The sequence below is a fragment of the Phalangium opilio genome, unplaced genomic scaffold, assembly GCF_054372755.1.
Source record: "Phalangium opilio isolate 3A_F unplaced genomic scaffold, DU_Popi_V2 ptg000105l_1, whole genome shotgun sequence".
Taxonomy (NCBI): Eukaryota; Metazoa; Arthropoda; class Arachnida; order Opiliones; family Phalangiidae; genus Phalangium; species Phalangium opilio.
Window position 1 is genome coordinate 2329949 of NW_028324207.1, and position 25158 is coordinate 2355106.

A 25158-nucleotide genomic window follows, 5' to 3' on the forward strand; every position below is an offset into this window, starting at 1 on the left:
CCGTGACCTCTTGCTAAGCCTAATTTTACCTAATATCATCAAGATTTATTCTAATAAGCATAAACCTTAAACCCTTTAACACATTTTCCAGCCTTAATTTCGCTAACTTGCTTTACATAATTTGAAATATTTTAATGAGGAATTTATTAAAAAAATTCCCAATATGATTACCATATTGGATCAGTAGATTAAACTTGTGCGTGATCAAATCGCAGACTGATGCATGCGTTTGCTCTGTTTAATTTACAACACGTTTTAAAAATATGATAAAAAACTATAATTTACCTAATTTAGTCCTATAATGAGCGGTAGTAAGTGGCATACTGCAACCGTAACATTAATAGTTGCGCTGTCGTAGCAGACCTACTACTACCAACCAACAGCCAACTCGATCACGCATTTTTAGAAAAAAAAAGGCGCGAAGTTACTACACGTGGGTTGACGAGGCCCACGAACTCTTGCTAAGCCTAATCTTACCTAATATCATAAAGATTTATTCTAATAAGCGTAAACTTTTCTATGGCGATGTTAACCATTTCTGTTGCAATTAATAAAACAACTAAATGATATTGTAAATGAAATTTTAATATTCAAATGTACAAATTACGCTTTAACGTATGAAAGAAAAGCAATTCATTACAATCATTACCTAGGATAATAGGCATAAAATATGGATGAAAACTCCAACAAAATTCATATTGTGACGTGTATAAATGAAATTTTAAATGCTTACAAAGCAAAAATAAAATTATGCTAAACTTGCTGCCTCATGCGTTACAGAAAATAAATTACCCGTAATCATTTTAAATGCTTACAAATTCGAGAATATGTGTTTGATATTAAAAAACAAAAAATGGCAGTCAGTGACGGGTGAATGTCAAAACTAAATCATGATGATCAAAAAATTAACAAATAATTAATTGGTTGGTTGTGGGTAATGAAAATTTAATTAATGCATGCCTGATGACTGTGACTGTAAAGTGAGGTATTAAATTTATCAGCTAACCTCCATTTGCTCCTGTTTAACACTATATTTGGAAGCGTTATCGCAAAGCGAAATTGTACCATTTACAGAACTTCTACAAGAAGTTCCGTTAACCGAATAATATTCGCGAGTTTGTCCATTTACAGATTTCAGACGAACTCGCCCATTTTTAATTTTTTGACGAACTCTCCCATTTTTAACTTTGTCTTTTTGACGAGGTTGTACAGTTATCGAGTTTTTACCGGTACAACCATTTTCCAGTTTTCTACCTCCATTTACCAATTTTTTATGCATTCCGCCGTTTTGAGCATGAACAGTTTGTCCATTGGCGAAATAATTAGATTGGACTTCGCTTTTCACCTCCCTTAATCCATCTACATCCAAATTTTGACCTATTTCGTCGCCAGATTCGCCAAAATTCGTCAATATAAAACCTGGATCTAATTTAACAACAATGGGTGTACTATTTTTGTCAACAATTTGACCACCAGCGTCACGTTGTTCCTCGACGATTAAATCACTACTACTAGATTCGTCACCCGATGAATGTGACGAGCTACTGTTGACATTATTTTGTTGCACACGTTCAAAACGCATTTTTTTGGTGTTGACAAACTCGTAAGGAGTGTCAACAGATGTCTTGACGTTAACGTCATAATTATCTGGCATCGCTCCTAATAATTTTGTGTTGATGACTTTGCCGTTTTCGTCAATACTGACGCTGAAAAGATAATCGCCTTGAGGCAACGGACCTTCAAAATCATTTTGGCCGCGATCAGGATTTGGGTATTTATCATTCGAGTCTTGGCTGCCGTTGTTGTGACGCGAGTATGCGTAAGCTGAAAATGTTTAAGAGACTAATGTTATTTAATTTGAGTATTTAGGAAGGTTAAGAATTACTCGGAGACTGGTCGCGAATTACTCGGAAACGGGTCGCGAATTACTGCCAGGGAAACGGGTCGCGAATTGCTCCGAAACGGGTCGCGAATTGCTCCGAAACTGGTCGCGAATTACTGGGGAAACTGGTCGCGAATTGCTCCGAAACGGGTCGCGAATTGCTCCGAAACTGGTCGCGAATTACTGGGGAAACTGGTCGCGAATTGCTCCGAAACTGGTCGCGAATTACTGGGGAAACTGGTCGCGAATTACTGGGGAAACGGGTCGTGAATTACTTGCTCGGAGACGGGTCGCGAATTACTTGCTCGGAGACGGGTCGCGAATTACTTGCTCGGAGACGGGTCGCGAATTACTTGCTCGGAGACGGGTCGCGAATTACTTGCTCGGAGACGGGTCGCGAATTACTTGCTCGGAGACGGGTCGCGAATTACTTGCTCGGAGACGGGTCGCGAATTACTTGCTCGGAGACGGGTCGCGAATTACTGGGGAAACGGGTCGTGAATTACTTGCTCGGAGACGGGTCGCGAATTACTTGCTCGGAGACGGGTCGCGAATTACTTGCTCGGAGACGGGTCGCGAATTACTTGCTCGGAGACGGGTCGCGAATTACTAGGAGACGGGTCGCGAATTAATAGGAGACGGGTCGCGAATTAATAGGAGACGGGTCGCGAATTAATAGGAGACGGGTCGCGAATTACTGGGGAAACGGGTCGCGAATTACTGGGGAAACGGGTCGCGAATTACTGGGGAAAAGGGTCGCGAATTACTGGGGAAAAGGGTCGCGAATTACTGGGGGAAACGGGTCGCGAATTACTGGGGGAAACGGGTCGCGAATTACTGGGGGAAACGGGTCGCGAATTACTGGGGAAACGGGTCGCGAATTACTGGGGAAACGGGTCGCGAATTACTGGGGAAACGGGTCGCGAATTACTGGGGAAAAGGCCACGAATTAATTTGAGAAAGGCCACGAATTAATTTGAGAAAGGCCACGAATTAATTTGAGAAAGGCCACGAATTAATTTGAGAAAGGCCACGAATTAATTTGAGAAAGACCACGAATTAATTTGGGAAAGGCCACGAATTAATTTGAGAAAGACCACGAATTAATTTGAGAAAGACCACGAATTAATTTGAGAAAGGCCGCGAACTAATTTGAGAAAGGCCGCGAATTAATTTGAGAAAGGCCGCGAATTAATTTGAGAAAGACCACGAATTAATTTGAGAAAGGCCGCGAACTAATTTGAGAAAGGCCGCGAATTAATTTGAGAAAGGCCGCGAATTAATTTGAGAAAGACTACGAATTAATTTGGGAAAGGCCACGAATTAATTTGAGAAAGGCCACGAATTAAAGCGAAAAGGTTTAGAACTTCACTCTTAAACATAAATAAATGAACATTTACTTACAACTGCTATCAACAATGGGGAAATGGTGTTCATATTTCTGAATATTTTCTCCTATAATTAAAAATAATAAAATAAAATTACATGAAAATAAAATATAAATATAAATTCAAGATAAAATAAATGAATGCTGTCGACATACCTTCATACATAAAGTACTTATAATCCTTAAAGAGTGTAATACCAAGATCAGCTGCCGTTTGCCGATCAACTTTTGAGATGATCCCATCACAAGCGCATCTGATTATGGCATTAAAGAAATTAGACCTCAACTTGGTGTATTCTTCAGACGTCTCTGGTTTTTTACGTCCTTTCAACTTCCCGTAATCCTGAAATTAATACTTATTGACTTCGGTCCCACTCTGGTGTCATTTAACAGGAAATAGACTAATGGCACCCCATGTTATTTCCCCATAGAGCTTAATACAGTCGAAGGCAGAGGGCTGCCATTACCCTATTGACCTAACTTACTAAAAACAAGGCCCAGGATTGATCTTTAAGTCCAGACTGATGCGGTTGAAACGCTTTCTGATTTATCGCACGAACTGCGAAGATCCAGCGATTATCGCGTTGTTGAACAGTATGTAAATTCATTCCGTATCGACGAGACATCAAGGCATCGGTAACAAAATCCCACATCATACTCCTGCGACTGAGACAATTAATCCTACTAGTAATTAATTTAACTAAATAACATTAATTAATACTTACCCTCTTTGAATTATATTCCTTTTTAATGTTGGTTCTTGCGGTTGTTGTAATTGCGGTATTGGTATTTTACTTTCTCCGAGGTAAACCATGGCATTAGCAGCTGCGATTTGGGACTCATCGCGATAAATTAGATTATTTTTTGATTGATAATTTATCGTGAAATTCATTTTAATTTAATATTTAATTAAGGCATTAATTAATTTACTACAACTACGTTTTATTCCGACATTAATAATTAAGTTATACTTTTAATTTACCGGTTGTAGTTCTAGTTTTGTTTCTTGCATAACGTGTTCCGAAGAAAGTGAGTTTCACTTTCACAATGAAACAAAGACTCACGGCCTACTATACAGAAGAACTACAGGCCTTATCATTGGCAATGTGGTTTTTTTCAAGAGGTAATAGTAGGCTCTGAACCTCTGAGGCGTTAGAGAAAGCAAGATACGCGACGGAACTTTGTAAGAAAAATGTTCGTAGACTCGTGTTATAAACGTGTTTACTTTTAAGAGATACTAGCAGTAGGCACTGAGATGGTAGATAAAGCAAGATACGTGACGAAACTATATACAAATAATTTTTGAAGACTCAACTAAATATTACTTACTTGATTTCGACCGCCAAATTTGAATTTATTTTTACACGCGATTTATTCTATATATCTATATAAATCAAAGTCCTGACTGACTGACTGATAATCAACGCCCAGCCCAAACCGCTTGCCCTAGAAGGCTGAAAATTTGCAGGAACGTTACTCATAAGTAGTAGGCGCGTACTAAGAAAGATTTTTCAAATCCGCCGCCATTTTAATAAATGGCGACCAGTAATGTAAAAAACCTTCTCTATGCAACAAAAACCGCGCGCATCAACCGATTTCACAAATATTTAGTACACTGCTTTCCCTTTAGCTATAGATGGGCTGAATGGTCTTTTGGGTTCGATTTGTTGCCATCTTTTTAAATGGCGGCCAAAAACTTAAAAACCCTTCTTTATGGAATAATGTCCGCGTGAAAAGTAATGAAAAATGTCCCAGCGGGCTGACGGGCAACGTCGAGTGCCATCGCTCCTAGGGTGCTACAAAAATATTAGTCATCAGTAAAATCTACCCATTCTTTATATCATTTCGATGGAAGTTCTTATTAAAAGCGAGCGACGCCGCGGGTAACAGCTAATATATCTATATAAATCATAAGTCCTGACTGGCTGACTGATAATCAACGCCCAGCCCAAACCGCTTGCCCTAGAAGGCTGAAAATTTGCAGGAACGTTACTCATAAGTAGTAGGCGCGTACTAAGAAAGATTTTTCAAATCCACCGCCATCTTAAAAAATGGCGACCAGTAATGTAATAAAACTTCTCTATGCAACAAAAACCGCGCGCATCAACCGATTTCACAAATATTTAGTACACTGCTTTCCCTTTAGCTATAGATGGGCTGAATGGTCTTTTGGGTTCGATTTGTTGCCATCTTTTTAAATGGCGGCCAAAAACTTAAAAACCCTTCTTTATAGAATAGTGTCCGCGTGAAAAGTCATGAAAAATGTCCCAACGGGCTGACGGGCAACGTCGAGTGCAATCGCTCCTAGGGTGCTACAAAAATATTAGTCATCAGTAAAATCTACCCATTCTTTATATCATTTTGATGGTAGTTCTTATTACAAGCGAGCGACGCCGCGGGTAACAGCTAGTTCATAATAGTTTTTCGACACTACATATCAATAACGTACATGTACTTGAGATTATACAATTATACTTGTCAACTTGTGAGCTATGGCCAAAACAATGAGTTAATTGAGATAAAAAGGCCAGTATATAACATTGAAGATAAAAAAGCCTAATGGGAACGCCACACGTGATACTCTATCAACAAAATCGGCCCTGTTGATTGGTGGTGTCGCTTTCGTTGGAACAGTTACCATTGTTGCGTAGCTCTTGTTGGTAGGGTCATCTAGAATTTCTAAGCCCTAATGAAATAATAACTTTTAATAGACCAATACCAATACATGAGCATTCTCGATCATGACAGATTACCTGATTAGACGTAGCTACCTTCGCATCGGGTACTTTTGCCTTTGACCTTGAGAGAAAGTTAACAAGGGCAAACTCCAAGAGCGCCCCAAAGACCATTAGAGAGCATGCGCCAATCCAAACGTCAATAGCTTTTACATATGACACTGGAGGAAGCTGGGTTCGAACTCCAGATGCCACAGTTGTTAAGGTCAATAAGGTGGTCACTCCTAAGGTCACACGAGCTGGTACCGCATCCACGTTGAGCCAGAACGACACCCATGAAATCATAACGATTAAGAAAGTAGGAAGATAAGTTTGGACCACATGGAATCCATTTTGACGATGAAATTCAAACGTAATGTTGAGGAAACTGAAAGAACCTGCACTGGCATTGTTAGAAGCGTATCAGATGTCATTATACTAGCCTTACCAGTGTCCAGGTTTCTCGTAAATTCCCCTGGTGTTATAGAGACTATATCAAACTCCGGGACCTCGACGTGTTCATCCACCATAATCGGGTTCCCATCTTGCCAACGTATAATCGTTTGATCCGTTGTTTGCGCGTCTTTGAGGACATAACTTAACTAATTATTTGAAAAAGTTCGTATAGTTCATTTACTTACATGTACCAACAATGACGTGACATTTTTGGGTATCCAATGGGTAATTTCGAAACGACATATGGCAACTTAGAGTCAAAGTCAGTCTGACAAATAGATTGAACATACATTTCAATGACGGCCGGATTAAGCAATTAAGATAATTATCGGCCCCCGGGTGAAAAATTGCGCCCCCTTAAGCCGGGAAAAAAGAACATCAAATGTTGCTGAGGGGGAATAGTTTAACTCAATGCGCCCCCAACAAGCCTTGCGCCCGGGGGCAGTGCCCCCTCGCCCCCCCTTTAATCCGGCCCTGTCAATGACTGAAACTTTATAGTTATCGCGGAATTTTTGAGTATCGTAGCCAATACCAGTTATTTATTCTCAGTGGTAATTAAAAAGCGTGTTAATTATTTAAATGTACAGTGGGAGATAAAGCCACCGGAGTTGAAATCTCCTGTAGTTTTCAGTTGCCGCCTAAATGTCTTACTTGAGAGATCAATCAAAGCGCTGTCTTCAAAATTCGCGCTATTTGGATGGATGCCAACTTAACCGTTTCAAGACCGTGACAATCGTGTTCACACTGTTACAGATCTTCTAGCTTTACGCCTTCGATGATAATTGTTAGTTTCACACTGATTAAATACGAACGAAACTAAAACCTCACCACGAAGTCTCGCGATTTAACTCCAATTCGGCAAATAACTTTACGGACCATTTAGTTTAAGTTTACCTTACGTATAGCCCCACCAGGAACCCATAGAAGATCTGAGAACAAATGCTTAACCCTCTTGGGTTTCCGAAACCACAGTCCTATTCTATCTTTGAATGGTCTCAAGTCTTACATGGGTTCTGCACCATCTAATTAAAATGTATACTGACCTCATGCTGAAAAGTACTTGTCCATCAGGTGCTATCTTGATTAGCATATTTGGAACCGTTACGTAATGGAAATTAGCTTGTTTCACATTCCTAAAGAAAAGATCCGGCGTCCAAATCATTTTAGAAATATCTCCGCCATTGAGGGTCAGTGTTTCATTGATTCCATATTTGGACATGTCCAAACGGCGATCAATCCATGATTGACGCAAATAAATATCAGTTTTATAGTCCTGATTTCAGAAGAATTGTTTTAAATTAAAATTTTAATAGTTGAAGTATATACTTGCCATGTTTGCTGCGTTAACAGAACCCAAACTGTTGACGTAAACATTGCAATCAACCGTTGTTGGTGAACCTTAAGTATTTAAATTTTAATTTACTTTATAATTGGCTTAAATTCCACAGATTTATATTAAACACTATAAAATTCCAAATTACATTACCTGATATACCATACGTTGGCCAAGCCCTTTTATCGTAATTCTTAAGTAGTCTGTCTAGTATGGCAAGTCGATACGGTACAAAAACCTCATCTGGATCATCCTCACTGGTCTTAACTGAACCGGAAGTACTTGCACTACTTCCTTCATTGATTAAAGTGGTTATCGTGACATCATCAGAAGACGTTGGCACTTCCGTTGTGATTAAACTACTTGTTAAACAAACAAAAATAAAAAAGTTGTTTTTGATTGATGTGGAATCACTTTAATCTTTGAGGGAGGGGCATACGTATTAAGAAATGTTTATGGTCGTCCAAAACAATATTAAACTTGAAAGAAACCATCAATCTTTCGATTTGACTGACAAGAAGACCGCCTTCATAAGTTTCCCAATACTATATCGTTCTTGACATCCGACACATCAATACCCCAAAAACAACATCGTTTTCATTTACTTACCTTGAGGCTGTTTGTAATTCTTGGACTACCAAAAATACGGCAGTGATAAAAAATACCCTGAATATTTTGCGATCGCTACAAATACCCATGATTTCAACATTACCGTTGTAAACTTACTAGTTACAAGTGATTCGTGATTTTAAAACAAAACACCTCAAGCTAAATTTATTTTTAGGGAGCTTTTTTTTATTATTCAGTCGAAAGTGGGTGAGAAATTCTGGTTGGTTCGTGGCTTTCAATATAGAAAGAATATTCCTGTAACAAAACTGGCCAAGTGCCCAGACACAACCCTCATTTTCTTTATCGCAGCACTGGGGTTTCGGATTCAAGAGGCAACTCACTACCTTACGTAATGATTTACTGGATGAGAGTATCAATACTTTTAGAGTTGTAGAAACTTAGAATAATTAGAATTTATTTGTTTGATATTGAATATAAACATCCATGAATTAAAGCAAATATTACTTTTCACGAATTCACGGAAAGTTATAATTTCGATGACTTCACTACTAACGCGACTTCAGTGACTTCAAAATCACCACAACGTCACCGACATTAAAATTACGACTCCACTGACTACAAAATTACCACAATATCACCGAGATAAAAATTACAACTTCAATGAAATATAAATTCTCCACTGAAACGCCATAAATACATACATATATCTAATGCCATAAGTTTATAAGATATGTTCTATAAGTTGTCACTGGTTAGTGAGCGCTTGTCGTGAAGTGACGCAGGTGAAACGTCATATATTCACGTAAAGCGACGCCTGGTGAGGCGCTGTCAAAGGCTTAGAACAGACTAAATAGGAAAATGAACTGCAAAACCGCGTGTAGTCAATTATCGCGTCGTTCTCGAACTAGCTCTCACTGTTCTAGCAATACGAACTTATGGAACACATCTTTTAAACTTATGCTAACGCTACGAAAATTTACAAGTGTACATATAAACAATTTTCTCACGTTCATGTCACCGCACTCTAATAATTAATTTAAAATTACATCAATTAACGTTTGACAGTTGGTTTTTTAGGCATCTTTACGATGTTTCCGAACCACTGCAATCTTGATTTGACAATTGACATTAACGTCAACTTTGACGTCGGGTTGCTTCATTTGTGAAGCGCATATTTCACATTCTTCGCTGTCAGTTCACGGCTCAATTCTGTTCATTATTGAGATAGTAAAGCCAATAGATGAGGTTGAAAAGAAAAAATGCTATTGGAAAAGTCACTCGACTAACGCGATCAACTAGTTTGGCTCGTTTCAAATGAATCGGTATTGGAGGTGGTTGCGTCACGGTTGGTGGATAGTTTTTCTTCGAGACATCGTCATGCCTGCAACTGTCACTCGTCTCGGAACCCTAAAAAAATGCAAATTGAAATGTTGGAACAATTAGGTAGACCTACATTCTTTTGGGATTGGTTTACAACTTGGAGATAATTTTGAAAAGGGTTTTAGTATGTGTCAAGTAAAATCAGAAGGGGATAACAGAAGGATGACACTCTGTATTCTTCCCAGGCGCACCCTTTTTGTTTGCTCTCCTACTCATCAAATTTCAGATGAGCATTGCACCGTGCTAGGGTGAATTCTATAACTGTTTGGTATTATAAATCCTCAGCAATCAACCCACAAACCTTGATTGTCTTGACGTGGGACAAAAATCCACAAGCGCATGCGCCTTGGCAAATAGTTAAGCGCTAATAGAGAATGATGAGGGAACTATTTATCGCGTATGTGATTCGGTTAGGTTCTGAAGTTGGGAAGAATCATGTTACAATTACTCCGCTTTGTGGTACACTTCTCTCGAAGAGAAGAATTATATACTTCTGGTAAAACTTTCAAACACTCCTCTCCCCAGCTCATAAGACCCATGGTCTCACCTGACAAATAATGGCTTTTCGAATGTCTTGGGCCCTGAACTTTGACCGCGAAAGAAAATTGACCAAGGCGAATTCCAGCAGGGCTCCGAAGACCATAACGGAACACGCTCCAATCCAAACGTCTATCGCTTTGACATACGACACCGGAGGAAGTTGCGTTCGAACGCCGGACGCCACCTATGTATCACAATTTAAAAACAACTTGAGAAAATGTAAAAAAATAAAAATAAGTAAAACTATTTACTGACAGTTGTCAGGGTCAAAAGAGTGGTCACTCCTAAAGTGACTCGTGCAGGACTAGCGTCCACATTCAACCAAAACGATACCCATGATATCATAACGATTAGAAAAGTAGGGAGGTACGTTTGTACCACGTGATATCCATTTTGACGCTGTAAAACGAACGTAACGTTCAGGAAACTGAATGACCCTGATGTGAAACAAAGACAGTGTGGAAGTTGTATAATCTGAATGGTAAACATTTCGTATCCAAACTCAACTGACCAGTGTCCAAGACTCTGGTGAATTCTCCATTGGTAATGGAGATGATGTCAAATTCCGGAACTTCAACTTGGTCATCAACTGTAATGGCGTCGATATCTTGCCAATTAATTATAGTTTGATCAGTAGTTTGAGCGTCTGAAACATTAATTATATTAATTAGAAACATTGACAATTAGATCAATTTCTAATTATACTTACAAGCTCCCACAATAATGTGACACTTTTGAGTATCCAATGGATAATTTCTGAATGACATGTGACAATACAGTGTCAGCGTCAACCTGAAGTACAAAGTATTGTTAGGATTCCTTAAATATTAACATAACCTTATAATGTATATAAGTATTGGTCTTGCGTAAGGGCCTATAATATCGGAATTGTCCAATAAAGACAAATTTAATGAAACTGTTACGCCACCAACGTTTAAAAGTTTCTCCTCCAATAAATTTCCAAAGAAGAAACCACAAGTATAAGGAATTCTTCTAATACTCCTGCAGAGATCTAAGTGACTTAGATATTTTCCAACCCTTCTAAAAACGTTAAAACGCCAATACTCTTAATAACTGTCAGCAAATATGGCATTGCTACATATTTACTTCTTGAATAATCTTAAGAGTTTTTGACGGATTAGCCAAGAAGCACTCTAAGGAAAGTTTCAGTAAATGATAGCTTCTCTTTGGGTTGGATTCTGGCCAGATGCATTAGCTACGGAATTTTCACGGTTTAATCAATCAAGCCATGAAAGAAAGTGCGTACATTTGGAGCGCAAAAACAATAAAATAAGACGTGTCTATCAAAGATTGGTGCGGTTTTATCGAGCAACTATTTTATGTTCCAGGAATCGGTACCATCAAGAGAAAATAGAAGAGAGTATAATGCTTGGGTCAAAATTTTACTTTAGCCTTCTACCTGGTTTGAGGGTCGTCCCCTAAAACTTCAAGTAGCCAATCAGGAGGCTAGATGTTCGATATTGTGTTTTTTTAAAGTAGTTCTACTTATGGGACTCTGGGAGCAGGGATAAATGAGATAAGTTGGATTGGAAGTGATGATGATGGGTGACCTGCGGCACGATAACCCTACCAGTGTACCTCGCGCACGTCCATAGTCCCATACCCTTCGGTAGGCTATTGTTAAGTGCTGCCGCATAGCCCCGTTGTATTTGTACGAGAACTAACTCATATTTTTAAGACGGAGGGGGAGTCCTTTACGATTCCGTACTGTACGACCCTACCTAACCGCTGAGGATGCTGGGAGGACTTCGGTGCCGTAGGTGGGGGTACATAGGCAACGTTATAGTTATGGACGTTTCCACTCCAGCCCTCTCTCCTTCAATCTGGGAGAGGGAGCCGCTCCTCGTCCTCTGCCTCTAAGTCCGTAGTCTACTTTGCGGAAACTATTCTTCTCTCTCTAAAAGCTGAGGACGCTATCCTGGGAGGAGGAGGGACGCTAGAGCCGTGGAAATCTAACCGTTCAAACGAGGCGCAGAACGCGGAGGCAAAAGTATTATACTCTCTTCTATTTTCTCTTGGTACCATATGGATCTTATAAACATAATTATAGGGGATGGGAAACCAGAGTGCTTTGTCAATACAAAAAGTAAATATTGTATATGAAGTACCTCATGCTATAAAGGACATGTCCATCTGGTGATATCTTGACCAACATGTTGGGCACTGTGACGTAATGAAAATTGGCTTGTTTGACGTTACGAAAGAATAAGTCGGGTTTCCATATAAGACTGGCGATATCCTCTCCGTTCAGAGTTAGGGTCTCGTTGACGCCGTATCGCGTCATGTTTAATCGACGATCCACCCAAAATTGACGTAGATAAATGTCCATTTTGTATTCCTATAAGATTAACACTGAATCATGAGTTATTTGAAAACTAGGAAAGCTCGATCATACCATATTAGCTGCATTGACGGAACCCAGACTGTTGACGTAGATATTGACGTCAACTTTTGTGGGTTTTCCTTCAATAGAAATAAAAAATTTTAGCAATAAAAACTCTAGGCGTCCATGATAACAACCATTACCAGATCTACCATACGTTGGCCAAGCCCTTTTGTCATAGTCTTCGAGTAAGTTATCAAGAATGGCCAGTCTGTATGGCACAAAGACATTGTCGGATCGAGCTAAATCACCGGGTCCTTTACGACTCTGTTTTCTATTAAAACCTGGTTCTAAGTACTTGTGACCAGGATTACCAAATTCTTCTCTGTTCGGATGACGTTTTGTCGAAGTACTTGGTTCGGGTGTTGTACTTGATAGTCTGAGATCTGTTGGTAATTCTGTACTTGCACTAAAAATAAAGATTTAGGCATACTTGCATATGCGTTTACAACTCGAGGAAAAGGTACAACTCAACGGAATCGGTGGGTGTGGATTGACTCTATAGAAGGGAGTTCAAAAACCAGTAGATTTAAACGTTTAACATGGTTTTCTTCGTAGAGCATAAGTAACAAAATTGTTCACTAAGTTCAAATCATATAACGTTTTACCGCGTGACAAACGCTGGTACTTGCCAACTTTCAAAATCTTTTAAAACATGGTTTTTTTAACTAAACTGTAAATACATTTTGGATGATGAATGAATCCGACGGTTAACAAGGTTAGGAGCGACACCCTTTTTTTCTGAACTGTCCAAATTCGTCATTGATTGATTAAAGGAAAACAGATGTTTCGTTTGTGTTAGTTTAGTTACAATGGGGATCGACAGAATAAATATTATTTATGGCTCTGAATAATTCGGAAATCCGTGTCAATGCTAACGTTTTCGCTTACGTTGGCTTTGCTTGAAAATTGAAAACCTTTTCACCTAAGCCAGCGCTTGCTTATTCTGTAACTTTGCCATTGAAATCATCCCTACCGCGAAACTAATTATTTAATTTAGGTGCACATAGAAGCTATTCCGTTCAAAGGACTAGAAGTTGTTTGTTAAAACATTAAAGAAAGTCACAAACACAGTACATTGTAACTAGGTTTAAAATATATCAAACAACACAATGATAGTAGACTCTTTTTCATATTGTTAATTAAATTATTGATTTAATATTAATTTTTGGACCAAGTAATTATTTGTTTCGAATAACCGTGTTAAAGAATGCATTGGTTACGTCGCAATTACTAGATAATATCTTATTCATTGCGCAACCTTGGTGCAACTCCCAACTTTTTCGATTGAATCAGCATTTATTGTGATCTTTCACAAGCTCTTTGAGTTATTTTCTGAATGTTTTACTATGCAGAGAAATACTTTCTGAATGTTATGCTATGCAGAGAGATATTTTCTGAATGTTTTACTATGCAGAGAAATATTTTCTGAATGTTATGCTATGCAGAGAGATATTTTCCGAATGTTTTACTATGCAGAGAAATATTTTCGAAATGTTAAACTATGCAGAGAGACATTTTCTGAATGTTTTACTATGTAGAAAAATATTTTCTGAATGTTTTACAATGCAGAGAGATATTTTCTGAATGTTTTACTCTGCAGAGAGATATTTTCTGAATTCTTTACTATGCAGGAAGATATTTTCTGAATGTTTTACTATGCAGGGAGATATTTTCTGAATGTTTTACTATGCAGATACTTCTTATCATTACAAAAGGAACTATTTAAAAATGATTTAATTTTCCTTTTTACCCTGCCTTCACGAATACTAACTTCAAATTTACAAAACGAGCTATACTTTCAGTGCGTCATGGATCAAGGGGTCAGTTCCGGAGCTGTGTTTGGTCAGTGACTTCGCAAATAGCCACCGATTAAGTTGATAACTACTTAATGTATTTTAAGACAATTATATAGTCGAAAAGCAAATACCTCAAATTCCATTGTAATATCGTAAAAACCAGAAATAATCCAAAGTACATTTTCTCGCGCATCCGAAGAATCATTGCACGCACTGAGAGTTTCAGAAATTAAAAGTGACTGGCACCACTTTGTTATAGGCTAAATTACAAGCAATCCCTTGGCTAGGAACCGGAGCTAAATTCTTATCAGTCCGCAAAATCGTAGAAATTATCTAAATTTAGTTTTTCGTAAATGAAAGTTGTTCCATCTCCGCGGAAGGTGGACTAGATACTTAGCGTTCTCGTGGTCGAACAATGAAAGTCTCTCGTAACTCAGTTGGATACCTAAAATACTGGCTGAATGCCCGTCAACCATATCCATACATTACCGAAGCAACTACTTTTTCTTCTAGGTGAATTTATATTAGGTAATACTACGCGGAAGCTATTGACTTTGATGCATCGCTCTAGTACTGGGATGGACTATACGGACATAAGTAAGGCAATCTTTGTCTAAGTTATGTTCCCAGCATACTTTCCTATTAGCGATTAAATTTCTTTAGAAACCATCAACTTACCGGAACTTAGAGACATAAGTTTATAAGCTATGTTCCATAAGTATGACACTACCTATACTTCATAATGCTACAGACTTACTGAGAGCAGTTCAACAACGACGCGAGAACTGACTGCACTCGGTTTTGCAGTCCATCTTCCTATTTAGTTTGTACCAGAAGTGAGATGAGACTAGAAGTACTGAGCTAACCAAATTCTTCACTCGGCGAAAGTGAATATACTTGATAACACACCAACGGTTGGCCCTCTAGTAGCGGTTTCTGAATTTTCCCTCCAAAACGTGAGACGCTCGTGGCGGTAGACGGCCGAACTAGATTCAAGCACCCGCGTCCGTGTTCCGCGGCTTTAGGTTGAGGGGAAGGGGGTAGGAAATGTTTTTGGAACTCGACCAATTTTTTTCTCTCTAGCGTAGGCGCGATTGAAGCGGCGTAAAATCCTCAAATTTGTTCACTAATGCCAGGATCTATTACCAATGCTAGAGCCCTTCACTTCTAGTCTCATCTCACTTCTGTTTGTACTAAACCTTTGACAGCGCCTCACCAGGCGTTGCTTTACGAGAATCTATGACGTTTCACCTACGTCGCTTCATGACAAGCTCCAGTTTGTAACCAGTGACAATTTTATGGAACATATCGTATGAACTTATGCTATGATACTGTATTATAGTGTTGCTTCCCGAGTTCAGTCGGTGCCAACCGCATGTATAGGAAACCAGGAATGAATCTCTTTTTTAAAGTACTGCTAGTGCCTTTGAAGCGAAAACTATGCAAAACGTAAGCCGTATTGGTAGTCTAACATATTTCACGCCGATAAAAGAACGCATTTGTTACGTCATACCAAAGAAAATCTGACAGCTTTTAGCTGGCGGTAGAAAACCACCACCTAGAGCGAATTCCACAAAAAAGGGTCTCTATTAAAAGCATGAATGATACGAGACCTCACGTTGCCACTACAAACATAATAATTTAAACTAAGAAACTAAAGGCTATATGCATACCTAGATCTACTTCCCTGTTGCTAATGTGTCTAATTACTACGCCCATGATTGTTGTAAACCCAAGTAATAGATTTAGGGCTATAATATACTCAAAGGATTTCCTTTATATGTTAAAAAACTAAAACCGTGTCGTGTAAATAAGTCCATGGAGAGGGTATTTTTGAACGTTTTGCTTAATTACTAGGGCCCTGAAGACAAAGTGTTTAGTGTTGTTGGAAAGGGGAGAAATAGGGCTATAACATACTCAAAGGACTTCCCCGTACCCCTTAGAGAACCAGAGTTAAAAGGTGTCGAGTAAATAAATCCATGTTAATCCTAGGGAGAGGACGTTTATTAACATTTTGCTTAATTACTCGGGTCCTGGTTGTTGAAACCCCAAGTATTTAGTATCGTTAGAAAGGGTAGAAATGGGGCTATAACATACTCAAAGGACTTGCCTGTATCTTTTATAGAACCAGAGTTAAAAGGTGTCTAGTAAATCAATCCATGTTAATCCTAGGGAGAGGACGTTTATAAACATTTTGCTTAATTACTCGGGTCCTGGTTGTTGAAACCCCAAGTATTTAGTATCGTTAGAAAGGGTAGAAATGGGGCTATAACATACTCAAAGGACTTCCCTGTATCTGTTATAGAACCAGAGTTAAAAGGTGTAGCGTAAATAAGCCCTTTTAATCCTATGGAGAGGACGTTTATGAACGTTTTGCTTAATTACTCGGGCCCTGAACGTTGAAACCCCAAGTATTTAGTATCGTTGGAAAGGGTAGAAATGGGGCTATAACATACTCAAAGGACTTCCCTGTATCTGTTATAGAACCAGAGTTAAAAGGTGTAGCGTAAATAAGCCCTTGTTAATCCTATGGAGAGGACGTTTATGAACATTTTGCTTAATTACTCGGGCCCTGATTGTTGAACCCCAAGTATTTAGTATCGTTGGAAAGGGAAGAAATAGGACTATTACAAACTCAAAGGACTTCCCTGAATCGCTTATATAGCACCAGAGTTATGAGCCTCCAAATTGAAGGAAGGTCTTAGCCATCGTTGTAAAGGTAATAAGACAAAATAATTTCAATGAAAAAATTTATTTATTTTCTCTATATGGATATACATTTTAACATTAAAAATTAAGCGGACTGATCTATATTCAAAATATAGCGTGGCTTAGATAAAAAACTTTAATACGTTCTATTTAAACAAAATTAAAAAATTTCGTGGCGATTTCTAACTAATCCCTTTTGCGTGTACGTGGAACTTATTAACGTTTTTCATCCAAGCCAATAAAACCTCGCGCAACACGAAACTTCTATTGGAAAAATACTTCAAAATTATCATTATCTATGCTTTAAATGGATTAGGACCACGATAGCTAAAGGGAATATAACCCAAAATATAATTTTAGTTCGCCTTCCCTTTAATTTAAATTATAAACTCGAAAACTGAAAACCAACCTCTATAAAAAATGTGCTGTACTATAAAAATTTCTTTTAAAATTAAAAATAATGTAATGTAATATAATATAATATAATATAATATAATATAAATTAATCTAAATATATATAAGCATAATTAATAACGAAAATTAATAACGGTTTTTTAAATCGACAGGCACTGAATCTATCACATAGCATGCAGGCGTATACAGCCTAATTAATTTAAATTAAAACAAAAAATTACACTTAAAAATTAGATTAGATATATACCGGGTGTTTCAAAAAAGTACAGGGAGTTCTATGGACCATTTTGAGTCGAAAATGTAACTTCTATGACATTTTGCCACGATTGCCACCATTTATGATTGTACTGTTTTATGGATGACCCCTAAATTAATTAGCATTTTAAGGGAGGGTGAAGTCGAAAATCAAGAGATTTTTAATCGATTCTTCTACTAATTAGAAGACCATTTTGCATAGTGAAACATCCAGGAAATACAGTCTCCGAATGATTTTGAAATTAAAATTATGTTCATATTTTATGGATAAATTGGAATAAGCACCTCCGACCAATCGCGTAACGCCCCGCCTTCTTGGTAACAAAATTCTCGTGTCACGCTCCATGCCGAATGAAATTTATCGCGAGATTTGATAAAATTTGCGCGCGATGTGACAATCGTGTCGCGAGATGTAGAGCGTGCAACGGAAATTTTGTTAATAAAAAGACAGGGCGTTACGCGATTGGTCGGAGGGGCTTATTTCAAATTATCCATAAAATCTGAACCTAATTTGAATTTTAAAATCATATGGAGATATTTCCTGGATGTTTCACTGTGCAGAATGGTCTTATAAATAGTAGTAGAATCGATTAAAAATCATTTGATTTTCCACTTCACCCTCCCTTTAAGGGGCCATCTATAAAACACTATAATCATAACAAGCATGTTTACAATGTCTATTGAGGCAAAATGATACCATTTTCGACTCAAAATGGCCCATAGAACTCATTGTACTTCGTTCGTACCACCCTTATTAGAACACCCTGTATATACAGAGGGATTGGCAGCATTATTGTGCGTAAAATTAAAAGATTTTAATTCATTTAATAAAGTTTCATACCCCATGTATTTAATTAGTAACCATTACTATTCATACGTGAACACCTTTCCACGTGAAATGAACACAAGTACAATGAATTGAATTTAAATAAATTCGATGTGTTATACTTAATTACCCTGATTAATATGGACCCTGGACAGTTTTGTTGCTCAATATGGAAGTCAATTGAAATTAAATATATTTATATTTAAGCACCCTTTGAATTAATTGTTATATAATTATAATTATTATAATAAAATCTCTACATTTTAATAATATAATCAATATAATACTAATTAATATAGTTATAAGAATAAAATATATATTTATTTATTTGGAAGAAAATATTAATTGATTGGAACACTTTTAATTAATATGGCCTAAAACGTCATTAAGTTGTTAGCGTTAATTACATTTGGGTTGGATTTCAGAAATACGTTTTCGAGAAATTATTTTATCGTGGTTCTAATCCATTTAAGCATAAAATTTAAATATTTCTACGAGTTTTCTAATTCCTATCATAAGAAAATTATTTCTTTTATAAGTTTATTTCTTCTAGTGTTAGTAATGATGGCGTATATAGAGCTATTTCAGTGGGGGAAACATTTCGTCTGCTACGAAAATTGGGCCTGCCTTTGAGTGTAGGGCGGCCATTTTATGAGGGTTTTCTCTATGGGCAAATAGCATTGGTGACGTAGCCATTACCCCCTCTAAAATAGCTCTATACGTCGCAGTCACGTGATCAAGGAAAGACGTGGTTTAAAGAAAAGATTAAAGAAATTTCCAAAACACGTTCGTTTCCGTTCCGAAATATAACGAACTTCGTCTCTCTGAAGTTTGAACCAAATACGGATACGGCTATCCTTGGTCACGTGCATGTGACATAAATATTTGACCGCCATCTTACGACTCCAGCTTATAGGCTTTTCTTAATTAGGAACTTACCTTGAGAACTATTTAACTTATGACTCTTAAAAATCCGCATAGAAATATAAAAAAATATATTTTATTTCGTAAAGGTGTCGCGAGTAGTTTAATGATGACGTATTTAGGCCATATTACGTTTAAAAGTGTCTCCTTCTACCGGTTAAGGACGATAACAAACAAGGTACGAAGATTAACTAAAATCGGGTGCCGTTATCAGTAACTGTTCTAGAAATCTAATTAACGAAACGAGACCGTAAAAATAATTTTCGTCCTTGTCCTGGCTACGGAAAACGTGCGCGAAATCGATCATCTTGACGCAAGTGGTCGGCACGCGTTCCCCGTCAAACCTACCGTCTAAACCCCGCCCATTAGCCTCATCGCGTCCCGCCCCTTTCCCGTATCCGTACACGAATAACAAGGAACTAGAGTAAAACGCGAAACGTCTCTGACCTTCAAACCATTCCTGAATTTTCCTTAAATAAACCAGGAAACTGTTGATTAGGATTTTGATTTCCCGCTCACTCTTGTTCAAGAAGAACTGACGCAGACCTGTTGGAGTTTTGCGGGAATAGGTTAAGTAAGTAATTAGGTAATTTAATTTAGGATATGGGTAATGTTCATTGAAATAATGGGTAATCAACTTCATATTACATTGCGCTGAAAACGCGTTGCGAAATTTATAAATGTTAATTAAAACTTAGTCCACCGTAATTATCAAAATTACGTAAAATTAGCACAAACAGGCGCTACTTAACCATTACTTCAAATAATTCTGACCTAAGTTAAGCCTATAACTATTATTAAATATGAATTAATTGGTAATTAACCAAACTAACCATCACTGACTGTTGTTTCATTTAGTGCCAAACCAAATTCTTTATCTTTAATTACGTACTGTTTGCTAACAGTGTCGTAAACCTGTAAAGTCACCGAAGAAAAAAAATGGCGTCAGCGCATGCGCTAACCTAAATCTTTAGCCTAAATTTACCCTCATTCCCAGAATTTTAAAGCCAATTTTGGACATATGAGGGTATTTATGGATTTCCTTTTCAATTTTGGCATCTGTCGCTTCGGGGTCGTACGTTTTTCGACCAACTTTAACATCCATGACAGATGGATTCTCAAACTCGCTAGTAATGTCCTTGAGTTTCATGAAGGTCACGCCTTGAAAATCCAGAAATCAACCAATCAGATTGGAGATCGCTTGGTACTAAAATCTCATTGGTTAAACGTACTTTTTCCTAAAATTTCCGTTTCAAATATCCCTTGGAATATGGGAACAAAGTTTCGTAGGGCCAGTAAATCAGGATCCTGGCAGCCATCTTGAAAAATTGACTCGTAAAATCTTTGCTCGCGCAATCCTCTGACGTCATCACCAACAGGTTTTAATACACTACCATCATTGTGCGATAACATACCTAAACATTTTACCAAACTTTTATTGCAAAGCCTCTCACTTAAAGAGTGTAATGATTAACTTCTAGTAGGCCTAGTTATAACAATATTGACAATCAAATCAATGAAATAAATTGACTCTTAACAATAAAAGTTTCAAATGAATTTAAAACAAATTTTATAGGCTGTTGGCATTTCAGGCTATTTTCATATAGAGTTTATACTGCCGAATCTGGGTTTCGCCAGTTCCATTTATGTATAGGTAAATATATAAAGTAGGAGGAGCTAATTGAAAAATATAACAAATCGTCACGAGTGACGTTTCTAGTGTGGAAAAATGACGCTCGCGCTCAAATTCGTAAGATCATGGAAAGAATGCACGTGAGGAAATTTGTTTTAGTTTGAAAAAAAAAAAAAAAAATCCTCACGAGCATTCTACATCCAGACTTACGTCACGTGCAAAATCGCGCGCAACTGTGATGACGATTTCTTATTTTTTAACCGTTGCCTACGTTAAGGCCCGTTCAGACGACACTATTTTTCTCGCTACGCTCGCTGTGTTGAGCTCATCAGATTTTCTGGCTTCACAAGCCTCTAGAAAACGCACTGTTCACACGACCAAAATTTTCTCATTCTTGATCTCGGAAAAGCGAGAAAAAAAAGTTGAAAAAATTCAACTTTTTTTCTCTCTTTGCTCGGCACAGCCAATAGAGTGCTTCCGAAATGAAGTCATTCTTTGTTGTGTAGTCTGCTACTGTGTGGAAATGTGTTTTCTTCGGTTTCACTAGTCCGAATCTCTTGAAATTTTACTGATAAGTATATTGAAGGATTTTAAATTATCATGCAAAGTTTTAAAACGATTAGTTGTTTTCCAAAAAATTCATTTAAGTTTTATTTATGCATAATTGAAACTTTTTTAAGAAAAGAACTATTCGTTTTAAAACTTTGCACGATAATTTATAACCCTTCCCATTAAAATTTCAAGGGATTCGAACCAGCGAAACCGAAGAAAACACATTTCCACATAGAAGCAGACTACACAACAAAGAATGACGTCATTTCGGAAGCACTCTATTGGCTGTGCCGAGCAAAGAGAGAAAAAAAGTTCAATTTTTTCAACTTTTTTTCTCGCTTTGCCGAGATCAAGAATGAAAAATTTTTGGCCGTGTGAACAGGGCATTTTCTAGACGCTGGTGAAGCCAGAAAATCTGATGAGCTCAGCACGGCGAGCGTAGCGAGAAAAAGAGTGTCGTCTGAACGGGCCTTTAGTCAAGGCCTGTGCGCGGTGGCTTCGAAGGGGGACTTTTAAGAAACGCGACTTCTTATTTTCTCCCTATTTTAGCGCCAGATTTCATTGATAGCTGGACCGAAACGCACGCGAAAATGAGTATTTAAAATTCTAAGCGCGAGAAAATGAACATTTCAAACTATTTAGGTCCAGCTAATAGCGCCTCAGGTGAGAGAATTTGGCAACTTAAATTGCCAAAATAAAAATAAAAATCGGCGCCGCGCACAGGCCTTGATTAACGTAGGCAACGTTTTAACAAGTTCAGCAAGACCAAATACTTTATATATTCATAATTCACTTATTGTTAATTCGCGCCAATATGAGTATGGAAAATGCCTCCATTATCGTCTGCTCTAAAATAATCTCTAAAGAAAATTGTATAATATTCTAGCTCTGTAATAAATTCATACGAATTTCTCCTTCGGTATACCACTTTCTAAACTATTTGTAAATCCACAAAATCGTAATCTATTCTTCATAGCTAGCTAAGGGTTAATTTAAACAACTGTAAAGGTACGGGTTAAGTAATTGGCGATTAATTGTAAATAAATTTAATTAAAAGCACGATATAAAATTGCAAATTCTCACCCAATTTATTCTTGGCATGATCGTAAAAATGGCCTGCAATTTGGTGGGATAAGACGGTGGTTTCTTGTGGTAGAATGCTGCTTCCTTTTGTCATGATTTCGTTATTTTCTTTGCAGTTTAAGTTACGGGCCTGGTTCATTTTAATTAATTTATCATTATAAACTCCATTAGTTCTTAATTAAACACGTCTATCTCTCACAGGCGTTTCAAAATTAAACTAGGCCTACACAGACGTTCTCTATTCTCAGACATTTCTACTAGCTTTGCGTAAAAACTAGACCGGAAATAAGGTTTTAATAATATCACACGCTATGAGACAACAGTCTAAGAATTGTTTGTAATCCGTCTTAGATAACAATGGGCGTCTTAGTACCTCTTAGAAAACGTCTGTTTGGATTGGTTATGTGTATAAAAAACAACCGGTAGTGTTACGTAAGGGTTTGAACATCGGACTCGCGATGGTAATTTGAGTAGAGTATACTTCAGACCCAACTAAATAATTTTCTTGTAGAGGTATATAGGACAGGGCTCTACATAAGGATTTTTTTTTAGTAGTCAGCCAAACTAGTGAGCCCCCCCCCCCTATCCCAATTTTTTTTGTAGTCACTGACTAGTGAGACGCATGGTTTTCGAATATTTGGGACATTTTTTTTACTAGTCAAGTTGACTAGTGAACCCCCAGATTTGGATTTATTTTAGTAGTCAAGGCATTTTTTTAGTAGTCAAATGCCTTATGTCATGCCCTGATATCGGAGCCTCCGAAATGAGAACTAGGCCCATGCATGTTGATTTTTACGTGGGGAAATATCCAGTTTCATAGAGGAAATATTTTTACCCTGTGTGTGTACGAGGTGGCGCTTTTATGACCGTTGCAATGGGGGTCTTCCATGAATTATCGTTGATATTTTAGGGGCCAATTATAAAACTTTTATGAAAGAGAAAGGTTTCACCTTTAAATTAACGTAATTTTTTAGGGGCTATTCACTTTTTATTGAATATATTGGTTAGATTGTATGGACAAAAAAATTAATTATGAGATTTTAACACCGTTGTTTTTTTAGTAAAACAACACTTCTTGAAGTTGCTAATTCACAGTTTTCATATACCATTAGAGGATTTTTTTACCCCTTCATAACCTTAACTTTTTTTATCCTTTACTTCTTTGGAATGATTGTTTAATAAAGGTCTTCGGAAATTTTCTAAAACATTTTTTAACTATCTGCGACCGAGGCTTCACCGCTCTACGTCTATACCTTGCCCTAAAATTGTAGCGGTCGACGGGGTCATGAGGCTGAGGCTGAACTTATGTTTATTATACGGTACTAAAAGGGCCCCCAAGCGGGAAAACACGGCGAAGGGGCTTTTCCATACAAAAATGGCGGTGCGAGCAAGGGTAGATTAGGATTTTAGTATATCTAGGTCATTTTAATTTCAGATTCTTAATGGCTAAGACAAAAGCGCAGTTAATGAATAGGGCTCCTAGAAAAATAGTGGTAGCCACTGCTCCCAGAAAAAAACTGCACACCCCTATACCTACACCGCGGCAGCCTGTGAAGGTTCAAAAGGTCAAGGAAATTTCCGGGCAGAATATTAAAATTAAATCGATGTCATGGAATCATTCTCATTCAACTTTTAACAAATATTCAACCCATCATAAGACTAGTAAAAAACATAATACAAGATTACGAATTACTAGTAATAAAGTTCCTGGTTTGAAATATATTGAAGATGATGAATTCAATCATTTCAATGAAATACTCATGGAAGTTTTCAAATTAAGATAGTCATGAATGGGCATCATTTAATTTTCGTAACGCAAATTGTATTTTTTAATAAATTATGTGTCAATAAAGGGCCAAGGCCTAACTGAGAAAGTTTTTGGTGTTGTTCTACTTGAATCCTGATTCTGTTATCCACTTCGTAAGATCGTCATAGACTTGACACATGACCCTCGGCTCATTGGAAGGAAACTTTCTTTATGACAGTTCAAGTTTAGTTTTTACTGGTTTTTATGACCAACACCGACATTCGATGAAGCATGTGACTTTACTAATATTATCAGAAGTATATAATACTTCTCTTCGAGAGAAGTGTACCACAAAGCGGTGTAAGTGTAACGTCATTCTTCCCAACATCGGAACATTTGGAGCAAGGTTACTAAACCGAATCACATACGCGATAAATAGTTCCCTCATCATTTCTCTATTAGCGCTTAACTATTTGGCAAAACGCGTTTGCGGATTTTTGACCTACCCCAAGACGAGGTTTGTGGGTTGATTGCTGGGGATTTAGTGCCA

General features: G+C 37.6%; 3 protein-coding genes across 4 annotated transcripts; all 3 read right to left on the bottom strand.

Annotated features, from left to right (window-relative positions):
* Positions 1 to 564: 564 nt before the first annotated feature.
* On the bottom strand, positions 565 to 4361 carry LOC149625210 (uncharacterized). Of its 2 annotated transcripts, none has more exons than XM_089851994.1 (5): positions 3995 to 4361; positions 3755 to 3935; positions 3426 to 3612; positions 3287 to 3337; positions 565 to 1824 (listed from the first exon to the last, which is right to left on the bottom strand). In XM_089851994.1, the coding sequence occupies exons 1-5, from the start codon at positions 4159 to 4161 to the stop codon at positions 998 to 1000; spliced, it is 1413 nt and encodes a 470-aa protein (XP_089708120.1). In that variant the 5' UTR covers positions 4162 to 4361; the 3' UTR covers positions 565 to 997. The 2 variants fall into 2 exon arrangements, with proteins under 2 accessions (XP_089708120.1, XP_089708121.1); XM_089851995.1 differs by having other exon boundaries at positions 3755 to 3929; positions 3995 to 4358.
* Positions 4362 to 5641: 1280 nt separating this feature from the next.
* Positions 5642 to 19565, bottom strand: LOC149625211 (uncharacterized). Its single transcript, XM_089852083.1, has 20 exons — positions 19485 to 19565; positions 13119 to 13165; positions 12810 to 13075; positions 12679 to 12746; positions 12392 to 12621; positions 10972 to 11054; positions 10774 to 10908; positions 10518 to 10699; positions 10270 to 10446; positions 9549 to 9749; positions 9430 to 9496; positions 9258 to 9366; positions 8382 to 8456; positions 7926 to 8131; positions 7770 to 7837; positions 7483 to 7712; positions 6625 to 6707; positions 6432 to 6566; positions 6023 to 6381; positions 5642 to 5955 (listed from the first exon to the last, which is right to left on the bottom strand). Exons 1-20 carry the CDS (start codon positions 19563 to 19565, stop codon positions 5779 to 5781), a joined length of 2979 nt encoding a protein of 992 aa, XP_089708209.1. The 3' UTR covers positions 5642 to 5778.
* Positions 17202 to 23293, bottom strand: LOC149625212 (inositol polyphosphate multikinase-like). Its single transcript, XM_089852001.1, has 5 exons — positions 22862 to 23293; positions 20826 to 21008; positions 20579 to 20754; positions 20427 to 20508; positions 17202 to 20139 (listed from the first exon to the last, which is right to left on the bottom strand). Exons 1-5 carry the CDS (start codon positions 22998 to 23000, stop codon positions 19781 to 19783), a joined length of 939 nt encoding a protein of 312 aa, XP_089708127.1. The 5' UTR covers positions 23001 to 23293; the 3' UTR covers positions 17202 to 19780.
* Positions 23294 to 25158: the final 1865 nt, after the last annotated feature.